The 14,657-nt window shown below is 35.1% G+C and overlaps 1 protein-coding gene across 8 annotated transcripts in view; it reads right to left on the minus strand.

The window, feature by feature from the left end:
* The window catches only part of LOC138307956 (diacylglycerol kinase delta-like), a 107,730-nt gene that overhangs the window by 73,520 nt on the left and 19,553 nt on the right, over positions 1–14,657 (minus strand). For all 8 annotated transcript variants that reach the window (XM_069248898.1, XM_069248900.1, XM_069248903.1 and 5 more), the window contains 3 exons: positions 11,898–11,942; positions 11,433–11,495; positions 10,917–10,997 (listed from right to left, as the gene is read on the minus strand). In XM_069248898.1, the coding sequence (XP_069104999.1) occupies positions 10,917–10,997; positions 11,433–11,495; positions 11,898–11,942 (189 nt within the window). The remainder of the gene's footprint in view (positions 1–10,916; positions 10,998–11,432; positions 11,496–11,897; positions 11,943–14,657) is intronic.

Below are 14,657 nucleotides of genomic sequence, written 5' to 3' on the forward strand. Positions count from 1 at the left end.
AACTACATAATTATCTTTCGTATTGTCACAGTTGTAAAAGAAATCTGAATGATTATTTATCATATTGTGATGAAACAATTTGAACTATAGTGAATATACTGTAAGGCCTAAATTAAAATATTGTTTGTTTGCCCTCCTCCGACCGACCCATGAAAATCGGCCCGACTCAAAAAATTTTATTGAAATATTCTAGTGAATTTTTTTTTTATTGTCGTGTACTTTCCAGTGCCGTGTGAAAACCTTTGATGAATCGCGGTATAAATTTTTGTTTCGCCTGTTTTTAAAATATTCAAATTCAAATTTACGTACATTTGTCTCAGCCAAATGAGCAAACGATCGTGATTTAACTTCAACGTGCCGACATGCACTGATGCAGTTGTTTGTAACATCGTACACACATGTGTAGGAAAATGGCGCCGGGTTGAAGCCATACTTTCACATTTTCACACCGGGTGTTTGGGAATTTGATCGGTATTGCTATTGATACGACGATAGTTTGATAATATTTCAGATATTTATCCAAGTATTAACTGCATTAAAACATCGTAGCAAGTATTTTTGTTTCCAGAGTAAAATACGAAACTTTGCGGCTAATCATATTATACTGACTGCGTAAACAAAACATGGCGGCCGAAAAGTAAAGCATGGTTTCTCCAACTGATCGTGAACTACAGGTACGTTACGTTCACAAATAAACATATTTGAAACTGTAAATGCCTTAAGTAGATGTTTTAGGTAATGATTGTATTGAGTTAGAATCCACGACTGCAGAAACGATCTGCATCAATGACGAATATCTTTGCCGATTCATGTAAAAAATGACAAGCCGTACGAACACTAAAACGTGTTGACCATGCCGATATGAAATGTTCATGAAAACATATATCGGCGTATTTTGTTGAAAATAACCTCCAAGTAAATATGAGCACTATCCACAATTCGTAGTTATTGATAATTAAATTAAATCACCCGTGAATTAACTTGAATTAAATGACAAAAATAACAAGCACACAAACAGTTATTTACTACGTGATTTTTCTATGCCGATAAAACAAACAAAAAGAATTTCCGATACAAAGTCATTTTGGTGATATTTTTAATTACTCCATTGCTCAAATCCATCATCCAGTAAACTGAAAAATAGGTGGGGGTCTTATTTGCAGACATCCCCCCTAAGTCTGAAAATGTGTCAAAATAGGTGGGGGGTCTTATTTGCTGGAGGGGGTCTTATTTGCGGTCAAATACGGTAAAAGTTGAATCATTCCATGGATCTTCAAACGTTTGGTAGTCGGATGTAACATGGTCGAATGTCAGAATATTGGGGTCAAGTCTCAAAGATAGAAGTCCACCGTCGGATGTATGGATTTTTTTTTGAAATTCAGTTGATGTACGATGGTCCAGAAAGTATTTAAAGACTCTTTCCCGAGGGTATAGACGTTCAATGCTAACCCTGCCCAGACAAAACGCCCATGTTTGATTATTTTTCTTATACGTCTTGTACTTGTATTGACACATCATGTGTAGTGTGAGTCACAGCTGTTTATGACGTCATAACAATTGCATGTGATTTGATTGTTCTACACGCGGACAATGGACATTTTCAATTGTTGTGACATCCAGTGATAAATCTATGTTTTGACAATGATGGGACAATTTGTGGTAATTGAGTCAAAACTATATAAGTTTGAGTTTTGCAAAATAAAATAAAATAATTTTCCTACCTACCGACCCATTCTGAAAATTCCAGGTCGGAAAAGGGCAAACCAACATTATTTTAAGTCTGGCCTAATAGTGAATATACTGTGATTTTATCCTAGCTAAGGGGTACAGCTCCAACAAATGGATGGAATTTCTACTATAATCCAAGTGGCAGAATGTGCAAGAAAAATGAATTAATTTTCTCTGCTCAGTAATCACCTGTCCAAAAGTGTACTAAACATCAGCTACCAAAGAATGACTCTTAGGACATATATATTACATGTTTATTGTAAAAATAGAATATTGTAAAAAAAATTGATTTTTTTTTCTTTAAAGAATATCATATATCATCCAGGGTAAAATTTTCATTACTATTTAATGATGCCCCATTAATTCAAGAAAGTATCATTTACATGTTAATTACCCCTCAATAATCCAGATACCTTGTCCCCAGCCCAAACCATCCGGGTTACACCAGGCTAGCGCTGCTGTATTCCATTTGCTGCATCAATTATTAATCCGTTACCTGTTATTTTTATCCGGATTTCGAGTTTACTGGATTATCAAGGTCTATTCTATTACAAAATTTCCAAGCTGCTGGATTCAGTTTCTTCTGTCGATATTAATTCTCGATAATCAAATCTGTATTTCAGTCCGGATTATGAGTTTTCTGGACAATCATCGTTTAGCCCCTATGTACCTCCATCATTCTCTAAACAAACTTTGCCAAACACATGATCTGCACTACCACTACACATACTTCGTTTGATATTAAAAATGCACTTCTTCCCAACAATTAACAAACTGTAGCAATGATTTTATCTCCCACCACAAACAATTACCTTTTATCAACACAGAATATACCACCATATAATCCTTGGTTTGACAGTAGGAAAAAAGTTATAACATTCTGAATCTTGATAAATGTTTCATTGTATTTACATTTTTATTCTTCATCACCAATATGCATACATCTGAACTCATTCATCCCTGAAATTTCATAATGGACTGTTTTAGTAGTTGATTTAGGTGAGTCTAAATGTGTCTTAAGGGGTGAAAAAGTTAATGTCAAAATGTCAGAATGTCAATTTTCATTTTTTTTTCTCATGTTATTTCTTATTTCTTTGATATGATTTCTATCTTTTCTTTTCTACAATTCCTTCAGGCCGTGGAACTCTGGCAGGTCGTAAAGGGTGCCATTGTAAGCCAGACGGATATATCTCCCAAACTTACCATTGGTATAGTGTCTAATAGTGACAGATCGTATTGTCATCTATCATCAGAAAATTAAACTCACGCTGATGCATGACTATACCAATATCCTGCTTTATTTCAAAATTTCAAAAGGGTAAACTTTTTCATTCATTAGAATGCTTCAAGAAGGAGGGAGGGGGAGAGGTGTTAGATGGTAGGAAGTGATAAAAAACATACAGTGTTTCAAAAAAATGTCCACCCATCAGGATCCTGTCCAAGTTTGTCAAATACTAAATTTACCACTGACTGTGTAATACAGGTGATGAAGTAACACACGGTTATAAGGAACCTCCAGGGATGTTCAAAATTACTTTGTTATAAACCTTATTCAGTATACACATAATACAAACTTCTTATAGAAATCTTAATGTAGAAAAACTACTATGATAGCCATGACTTTGTTGTAAGCATGTTTGTTATAAACATGTTTTACTGTATGAATAGATATGTGTAGTAGGCGGTTTTAAATTGTATGGAGGTCGACATATTCCTACTCAGGGTATTATACCTTAACGTCTAAAGTATCTATATCACATGAAATGTTCAAACCGTTAGGAATCAGGTATATAACCAGTGGAAATCACAGTATGTGGTTGGATTAGACAGAATTAGGACCAATTAGATCCTAGATGATCAAATTATTATATATATGATACCATTTTTTATGTATATTACACGAATATTATAAACGCTTGCTTCAGCAGATCACTTTATATGTGAGAATGAATACTTTTATGCCCTGATAAACATGTTTTATGTGAAAGAGAGGCCTTATAAATGAGGTCTATGTGGTTTTATTCCAACATAAGTACTGTAACTTCAATAAGAACTGTAAAACCTACTTCTCATGACATGCTGAAGAGAAAATAGTGATACCTAGTTTACATTAACTTGTTCATCTCTGAAGAAACATTTAGACTCTTCTGATTCAAAGACAGGAATAGTTCATTACGAATGTTCAGGGGTGAATCGGTTAATCATTGGAATTCCCAGCCCTGCCTAACACCATTAACTTTATGCAGTAGGATTTGTGTGATTTGTACAAGTACAGCAAATTGGACCAATTAAAAAAACGGAGTGTGCACCTATAGCAGACTGCACACACCTTTCTCAGAGTAACAGTAGATGTACACGACCTTCTAAAACAGCTGCCACTACACTTCAAAAGATTTACACCAAAATCTGCCAAACTACTCGACTTACTTTAAATTGTTTATAGTACAAGTTTCAACCAACTAGGCGTAATAGCTGACTTTTCCCAGTCTTTGTATACACTTCAGAAAGACAGGGCAGTCCCTAGTGTTCTTTATGGCCATTTTTTAACAGTTTCACATAAGCATCATTTCAGGTGGAACTCAACAGATTGTTACCTTGTGTATCTACTCTACTATGTATATATACCCAAAATAAATTTTCAGTTCAGTTTTTCTATATCTTTGATGATTATTTCTTTTTTTTCTTCCTCTTTATCTGATCATTTCCACATCTTTCATCTACTTATAGTAGCTTTTTTTTCTGGTAACTCCAATTATTATTTTTATTTTCTATTATTTTTTTCTTTTTGTTTCATGTAGCATGACAATTTTCTATTCTTCACCAATTCTTTCTCTTCTGATTTATTTCCTCTGTTACCTTTGAAATTTATTCTCTCTTAACCCTTTACACATGCAAACTAGTAGACTGCATCACCAGGCTTCCATGAGGAAAGTATACAATGTTCAACACGAACATTGTTGCAACATCTGTCAAGTGTATGCACCATCTCAATGGCACTTTTTGAAGTTTTCAGTCTCGATTGATAATACGTTTTTAAAGTTGGATTTATTTACTTTCATGTTGATTTTTGAGAAATGTTTTGGTAATAAAGTTGCTTCAAAATGAATCAAACTACATAGTGATGCTATAATTTCCAAATATTATTCGATATGAGGACTTCAAAAATTATTAAAAACATTTACAGGTCAGAAAATGGTCGATTTTCTCTGTCAGAAATACTCAAAATATTGCCGATTTTTTATAACTTAATGGAAAAAATTTGCACAAATTACTTGAAATATTGTAAACAAACTAATATATATCTGAATCATGGCTCAGTCAACATATTTGCACTGAAAAACACGGTTATTTCTGCTTTGTCCGTGCCGGTTCACGACCCGTTCACCGCTACTTTCACTTTCTATCGTTTCGAGTAGTGTGTTTGTTGTGGGATATTTATACCTTATTTGCCATTGAAAAATGCACGAAAATAATCTATCAACTTTAAATGAAGTATATTAAATTAAAGGTTTATTGAAGTTTTGACAACCTGTTTCTATCAAAATTATCAACACTCACGGCTGTAAACTCGCCAGTCCATTCCAACACGGCGTCAGGTAATGGCGAGAGAACGGGACCTCGCCGATCTTCATGACCGTCAGATTTTCGATCGGTCAAATTGAATAAAACATCGTCTAAATCATTGTCAGATTATATACTTTTAGGTCTGTGATATTTAAATATCATGACAGTGTACTTATAATTACAAATATCCGCCGTAATATCAACAACAGAAGCCATGATGGCGTCCCCGGTAACATGAGTGAAGCAGTGAACACATGTGTGATTTTCTCGGTTAATTTATTCAGAGTTTTATATGGTAACACTGTGCCGATTTTTGATTGGTTAGAAATTTGGTCACGTCTATAATTAGATTGTAAAGTCTGAACACAGGTGGCGCTTTTATCACATGATACAAAGCTAGCAAAACATTGATAGTCAAAATGGCGTCCAGAGTCGCTTGCATTGAGATCGTGTACGGGCGTCCAGAGGCGCTTACATTGAGATGGTGCGGGGGCGTCCAAAGTCGCTTACATGGGGCAAGGGGTAAAGGCGTCCAAAGGCGCTTACATGTGGTAAAGGATTAGCTAAATACAATAATCCTGTCGATGTTACAACATTCTTAAGATCAAATATCTTAAATGTGATTAGAAAATAAATCTGTTCAGTTGAGTTAATTTCTGTATCAATGTTTCTAGGGGCAGGTGGTGACGGAGTGTCCCAGCATATTACCACAAGCCCTCCACCTCTAGGTCACGAATTTGATTCCATATTTGGGGCAGTTGCTTGATACTGACCATATACTGACCAGATACTGACCATATATCAGTGATTTTTCTCTGAAGTACTCTAGATTTTTCCACCTCTTACAGCTGGCATATCCTGAAATGACCCTGGCTGTTCATCCATTCAAACTATAATCAAGTTGAAGATGAAACATTAATTTTATAGAGTTTGAGGTTAGCGTTTTCAACAGTAATTAAATCTATGATTCCTAATTCCTGTTATGTACTGTATCTAACATAGATCATTTTTTAAAAGCCTCCCACATCATAAAGGAAATAAGAGATTTGAGGGGAAGGGTATGTTACAGTAAAGGTGTTTTGGTCCTTATATAAGTGGTATTTACACTATGTACCTACTCATGTTAAATGTTAGGCTAGTCTGAAGGTCTCCTTTGAAGTAGGAACTGCAGTCCGAATTCTATCTGTAATTAAACACACGCCATTAAGTGCATTAGGTACCGTGTCTAAGAGGAACTTGTCTATCCAGGCAGTAGATGTCTATATAGGGGTAAGCTGTAAAGTAACATATTTTCTTGTGCGAATAAATTAAGCGCCCAAAGAGAAATTTAAACCATGAAACTTCATCACTGATTTTTTTTAAATACAGATTTTGAAGAATCAGATTTTGAAGAATCAAAGAAAACTGTATCATGAAATTAAGTCGTTGTGAAAAAGTCATCCAAAATTAAGTCACCACAAAACAATAAGTTGGTGTACAGTTTCTATATCACTTCCACATATATCATTTTTTCCCAGAAGATTCACAATAAGTATAAAACCATATTTAACATTTGGTTGATTCAAAAAGATTTAAAGAAGATTCAAGTACAACTAAAAAAGTTTCAAAGACAGAGACCTGAGTTTGACCCCATGATATGAAAATGGCCAGTGAGCAGAAAGGGGAGTGAACTCTGGCCAGGTGGAACTTATCAGACATGACAGAGATAAAGAGGCTTGGCCAGGGTCCATCTCGCACTAACTCAACACCACATTAATACTCCCCACGAAGTGTGACCACTACATACACATCAATACCAGCTAACTAGCCTAACACACTAAGTACATAGCCTAGGTGTTTATAGACATTAGATTGGATTCCTCCTGACATTGATAGTTCCTGGTACTAAATGATAGATACTGACTGACTGATGATGGCAGGATCCTATCAGCATCACTGCCTCCATACACACTTGTAACTACCAAATATCATCGCTAGAAGAATTTGTTCAACTGTTGATGAATGCTTATATAAGATTATGCACAATTATTTGACTCCAGCTTGCAGTTTGGGGTCCTTTGAAATATTAAAAGAACCAAATTTTAAAAAATCTAAGTTATTGAATAATTTTTTAAATTAGAGAGTGTAGAACATAAGTCTAGAAAGGTTTTGGGTTTTATTAGTTGAACATCCTATTAACAGCTAGAGCCATTTAAGGATGTGCCAGGTTTGCTTGAGGAGGAAAACCAGAGTACCCAGAGAAAAACCACTGAGCCCCTATCAGTACCTGGCAACTGCCCCACATGGATACAAACTTGCAATGTTAACCCAGAGGTGGAGGGCTTGTGGCAGTATGTCCAACGTTAATCCAGAGGTAGAGGGCTTGTGGCAGTATGTCCAACGTTAACCCAGAGGTAGAGGGCTTGTGGCAGTGCAGTATGTCCAACGTTAACCCAGAGGTAGAGGGCTTGTGGCAGTATGTCCAACGTTAACCCAGAGGTAGAGGGCTTGTGGCAGTATGTCCAACATAACCCAGAGTTAGAGGGCTTGTGGCAGTATGTCCAAAGTTAACCCAGAGGTGGATGGCTTGTGACAGTATGCCCAATGTTAACCCAGAGGTAGAGGGCTTGTGGCAGTATGGTTGGACATTTTAACCACTCAGCCAGCCTCAACAGAAAATGATGTTATGTTTCACAGTAGAATCTATTATTTAATCCTAATGGTCCTCTTAGCAAGATATTTCACTGAATAATAAATATAATAAACAAAGCTGATAAAAGTCCCCTCATTTTGGGGACTTAATTACCAAAAGAATAGCCAACTGGAAGATGATAAAACTATCATTACACCTTGTACCTTATCCTGAGGCCATCAATGGCCACATAAATAACCCAGTACAGAGATCAAGATTAGCCCCGTTTAATGGATCTAGTCCTGCTATCCTTCATCTGTCTAGTGTCTACAATACCAGAATATCTAAGTAGACTTCTTGCCATAATCTTGAAAGTCTCAATATTTTACTCAGACCTTAGTACAATTCTGGTCCATTATAATAATCCCTCTTCTCTGTACAGGGACCTATTTTGATGAAATACTTAGACGACAGACCTAGATAGGTCCAATCTAAGTCAGCCAAGCCATCACTAATCTTAACCCCAGAATATATTTCAGTGAGATTCTCTTATTTAGATCTTACCCTAAGACTGACCATCAGTGTCTAGAAAACTAAAACATCACAAAAATTGGGCTTGATATATTTTGTCTCTGTTACAAACTTGTTTCTAGGTTTAAAACTAGGGGAGATAATCTAGTATTAGAGTTCCATTAAGAAAATCTTAACTTAAGGTCTGGTGGCCAGTCTAATCTTACCCAAATTCTCCTCTTCATGTCATCCCTCATCTCAATTCCAAGATATATACTCCAGTAAAATATCTAAAAGTCTGGCCTATCACTCAGATCTTACCCAAACATCCCTCTATTTAAAAGTCTGGCCTATCACTCAGATCTTACCTTAATACCCCTCTCCACATCCCTCTATTTAAAAGTCTGGCCTATCACTCAGATCTTACCTTAATACCCCTCTATAGATCTTCAATTGATTGGTTCAAATCTGGCCTTATAAATATATAAACTGCCATAAGTTAGTTCAGTCACCAGACTCCCGTGAAATACTATCATTCGGATCTTACTTCAATATACATCTATAGGTCTAGCTGAATTTGTTCAAATGTAGCCTTATATATTAAGAGCCCTAAGTCAGTTCAGTCACCAGAATCCAGTGAAATATTTAGACAAAAAACTGGACTATCATTAAGATCTTACCCAAATACCCCTTTACAGATCTAGCTAGATTGGTTCAAATCTGGCCTTATAAACAGCCCTAAGTCAGTTCAGTCACCAGATTCCAGTGAAATATTAGGTAGTCTGGGCTATCACTCAGGCCCCTTATCTCCATCACTCCCACTCACATAACAAACAATGATACACAGCATAAGGATAATAAACTGTGTCAGAATTATCCTCCCCCGCCTCCATACACCGATATACTAGGGTGTACCATCAGGAGGAATGGTGATACAATGTTGATCTAACGTCTGTCATTACAGCCAACATTCAATATGATATTGAAGTCTCTTTAGGATGATCCTTCTGTATATAGAGACTCTATATTGATTACATTAAACAGCTGTCATATCTTCTGTCTGAAAATAGGCTACTAGAAGTGGCCATAAGTAACTTCAGCCAGAGAAATAGCTAGGTCATCAGAATCCTATTGAGTTTTAACTTAAATTTTCGTTTGCTGTGACTGGAGATCAAACACTGTACACAAGCTAAAATCAAACTGAGACTTGGGACTTTTTGTTGAGAAACTTTGTGTTGTGTCTTTAGAACAGAAATCTCAATCTTTCTCACCAATGAAACAATTGATTGTTATGAAGACTAAAAAGTTTTACACTGAAAATTCTAAAATTATATTTTCAAATTAAATATATGTGTACTTTACTCTATACAGATTTGGAGCCCAAGCTGTTAACAGTATATATGTTAAGACTCAGTATCTGCTCAAGCACAATCATGACCTCACTTTTGGTGGGAACATATGAATGACTTGATTCCAATCAGCTGTTCAATTGAATTTGTTGACGATGAAAGGAGAGTAAAACATATTGGTATTTTTATAAAAAATTATGCAACTGTCCCGAGAATAAATAATATTAATTTATGTGAAAAACTGTAAATATAAGGAATAGATTTTTATTTTGTTGATGTTATGAAGGTGTAATGATAATGGAGCCAGTGTAAATTTTATGTAACTCGGCTTCGGAGTATATTTATCAATAAATTAGTTAAAAAAATAAATAATTCATCTTATTCATCACTAAACACATTCTTTGCCAGATAATTGAACAGCGCCTAGTAAAAACACATTATGGAAAATAGTGTAAAACTGGACTCTGGCAACAATTATTTCTGGTATTGATATCAAGAAGCAGTAGGAAACTTTCATTATGAAAAGTAATAAGAACCATTTTTTCAGGTTGAGGACCTATGGTTCATTACAACATTTGTCATTTACCACAACTCAATACAAGACTCAATCTGGTACAAAGCAATTTGATGTAATGATGCAGAAAATATCTTCAACAAGAAAACAGTACTGCTTTGTTACTGGATTTCACCTCAAAGCATTTTCATGAAGCATGACCAGAAATGACCTCAAAACCCCATAAATTCCACGAATCTTATGAACATGATTCTAAAGGAGAGACAAAAATTATTAAAGATTTGCATGCAATGAAAAAGTGGTTGGTAAATACTTTACTTTTTCAATAAAAGTCTTGTCAAAAGGGAAATAACTCTTCAATGATTCTAGTTATAACCTGTTGCTCCTGCAAATGGCCAAGGGGAAATAACTCTCCAAATTTCAAACACTTGTCTAGAAAGACTGCATAGAAAGACTGTAATACTGACAATTCCATAAACACCATGTTGATCTCTTTAATTTAATTCATTTAATGATAAGGGACTCTAGAAATGCAAAAGTATTCCATAGAATTTCTTCAGCAAGTACCTGTGAAGAAATCAGGGGTTTAAAATAGATTCAGTGATATCTTTCGAAGTTGACAATTTTGAATGGTACCTACCTGAAAGCTATGGTTGATGTTTTTGGTACTGCATTCCGCTACACTCAGGTCTGTCAGCTCTATTTCATCGTAGATCACAGACTGTTCAGAAAATGAGAAGAGTTATAAACATACATACATAGATATAACAACTACCACATACTTTTTTTCAAAAGAGTACTAAAACAGATGCTACTGTATATATACTGTATAGTTTTTTTTACAATTTACTGTTTAGAAGGTATTCCCCCTGATTTATTTTTGCGAATGACCTTTGTAGCCTTTTAAAGCATTCTTACCACAGGCTATAATATGTGATACCATGATTTTGCTAAACTTTGCAAATTTGGATGGATGTGCAAATTTAGCGAAATTAAAGCCCAGTATTCTCTCACTTAATAAAACCATTATCATAATAAAACTATAATGTTGACATATTTTTTTTTCTTTCTAAATTTCAAATGTTTTGTGGAGTTGAACAGTTCCCCATTCAGTTTCTGTTGTAAGATTCTGACATACAAGACAAGACAAAATTACCTTTGTATCTTTTGCATAGTAGAGTCGCCTCCCCTTCAACTTGAAATATCGTCTTTTCCATCTCTGTTCAAATAATAATGCAGAGAATAAATACTACATAACACAATGCCAGATACATATAACTAATTTTAGGAATTCAGCTTGAAACCTGTGGTTTGTTAGTCTAGTCCTTAAACAATTGATTTAAAGAGAATATGTCCCTATTGTTAAGTGAACAGTAATTACTTTAGTTTTAAATGTTTTAACTTGTAAATGAAACGTACAACAGATGACAGATATTTGAATTCCTATTAAATTTTTTTTACAATCAAAGCATCCAATTACCAATTACAACCTTTTGCTTAAATGGAAGTTTAAATGAATTTTAATATCATCTTTTTATTATCATTGCTCAAACCCCTTTTCATATTTAATTAATGTTTTGTTGAAATTGAAATTTACTAGAAGAGAAAATTTATTTCTTACCTGAAAATTTGTCTGTTTCATGAGGTAGCCTTCTTTGGTAGATGCCTGGAACAAAAACTCAAATTCATGAATATATTAACATTACTTAAGTTACAGTGATGGACATATATATATTTAAACCGAAACCGAGTTGTTTTTTGTAATTGTATAAACCGAAACTGAATCGTTTATGGTAATTGTATAAATCAATTGTTATATGTATAATTACCTCCTTTAATATGACGTCACAATATACAATGACTATACTATCATGAAGTCATCTAATGTTGTTAAGCATCTGAAGAACATGAGGAAAGCGCTAATCCTAAACTACCAACATGTTTCTACTCTTTTACTTCTATATGTTTACCGGACCCTGAGAATTTAATGTTATTCAATATTTAAACAACTATACAGACTTACCCCCATTCTCCAAAACAATGGATATTGTATGGGTCATTCTGCATGCACCACTTCCATTTCATTTGTATAACTAAATACTACACAATTTGTAATTTTGAATTTGGTATCGAGGTATTAGCATTCCTTAATTAAGGAAATTATACCTTCTTCATTTTTCTAATTAAAATGTTTTCATTTACAGATTTTGGAGAATGTTTAAAGTCCATTACACAGAGATATGACTGTGTTATCACTCTGTCATAGTTGTAACATTAGATATATAAAATATCACCTATACACAAGGGCCATATCTGGTGGACACATATCATCTGGTCCACTGTACAGGAGGACTAACTATCAAAAACAATTTATCAAATATGAAAAGTGGCAATGAAAAGACCAGCTTAATGTCACAAGGGAAATATTGTACATACTTATAATCAGGATGTGACTATTTAAACAGTATATATATAATACCAGGAACAGCACTATTCAGTGTGTGCATGTATAACCAAAATAATAGCTAAACAATATAACATGTAATTATGATGACACACCGGTTACTATCTTCTCACTATGGCAACACATCGGTTACAATCCTGTCACCACAACACATCTGTAACAGTCCTGTCACCATGGCAACATACCTGTTAGTGTATCATGTTACCATGGCAACACACCAGTAACTATCTCAGGTCACAATGGCAACACACTAGACATCATGCAATTATGACAACACACCATTTACTATCTCATGCTACCATGACAACACACAAGTTACTATCCTGTCATCATGGCAACACATCAATTATTATCCTGTCACCATGGTCACTTATTGGTTATTATTCTGTCACCATGGCAACAAACTATACATAGTATATCATGACAACACATTGGTCACTATCACATAGCCATAGCAACTCACTGGCATAATAATATATCCATGACAACAAATAACCATAACCACTCACCATCACCATCTTGTAACCATGACAACACATTGGTCACTATCACATAGCCATAGCAACTCACTGGCATAATAATATATCCATGACAACAAATAACCATAACCACTCACCATCACCATCTTGTAACCATGACAACACATTGACACCATTATTTATCTATGGCAACACACTGGCAATACCATATGTAACCTCCAAACCATACTAATCGCCATGGAAACCTGACAACGAAATGTTACAGAGTATGTTAGCCTGATCTGGCCACCACCACCTCGACACATTAATTACAGACACCATGTGTCTTTAACATGTGCTGTAATGAGACATGGACACTGTGAAGACTTAATGCCATTAGGACATTGACAGTCAATAATTGTGCTGAGCTATATATCTGTGGGAGTGGCTGGACAGGTCTCACACACAACAACAAATTTGGTCCATGTCCCTTGTGATACCCAATACTTGTCCAAATCCTGGGAAGGTCAATCTAGTCTGATGTTGTCATTTTAATTAAATCCCAGGTTCATTACGTGTCCAGCCCAAGAGACAAACATTGATCCCTACTACACGTCTTTATCATGAGAAGAAAGCTACCTGGTGATCAACTCTCCACATAGTCAACAGCAGAATCAAACTCTTGGACACAGGATAAGATCTAACTCATGGAATAAATATATTCACTGTCATCCAGCTTTGTTCTGTCTGTACTCATTTTTCTATACTTTCTCAAAATCAACTAAAAAGATCCGGCTTTAATAACCGTTATACACTTATGTCAACATTACCGAAAAGACAATGAAAAGGAAATTATCTTTATTCCCAAACGGTCGTTGTGGGTGAGGATGCATACTTTGCAGTTTTTGTCTATGATCAACATGGGGGACTTCAGGGACATATCATTCCATTGACATACTTCTGTACCGACTCAAATTCACTCAAAGATATTACCAAACAGCCGCATCAAGAGGTCCCAGGGGCCCGTCATACCATTATAATATCATATTTATGGAGTCCATTTATGTCAAATCATTTCTATACTTTTCCCTTCTTCTGCAATAATCATTTAACAAAAATATGGTGAGTATTTATATTTTCTTCCAATAGAATACATCGATCCCCAACATTCTGAAGTTTACTATCCATTACTTGCATGCATTTGTAACATTCGGAGAATTACCATTCTGTAACATGTAATTCATACTATTCATGATACCGTTATTGTATTTGACATACATATAAGCATTCTCACTTTACTTTTATCTCAAGAAATCACCGGTACTATGCTTTGGTTTTTATTAGTCTAACGTCCTATTAACAGCCAGGGTCATGTAAGGATGTGCCAGGTTTGTTGGTGGAGGAAAGCCAGAGTACCCAGAAAAACCCCACCCTACATGGGATTCAAACTTGCATTTTT

Source organism: Argopecten irradians, chromosome 14 (genome assembly GCF_041381155.1).
Source record: "Argopecten irradians isolate NY chromosome 14, Ai_NY, whole genome shotgun sequence".
Lineage (NCBI taxonomy): Eukaryota > Metazoa > Mollusca > Bivalvia > Pectinida > Pectinidae > Argopecten > Argopecten irradians.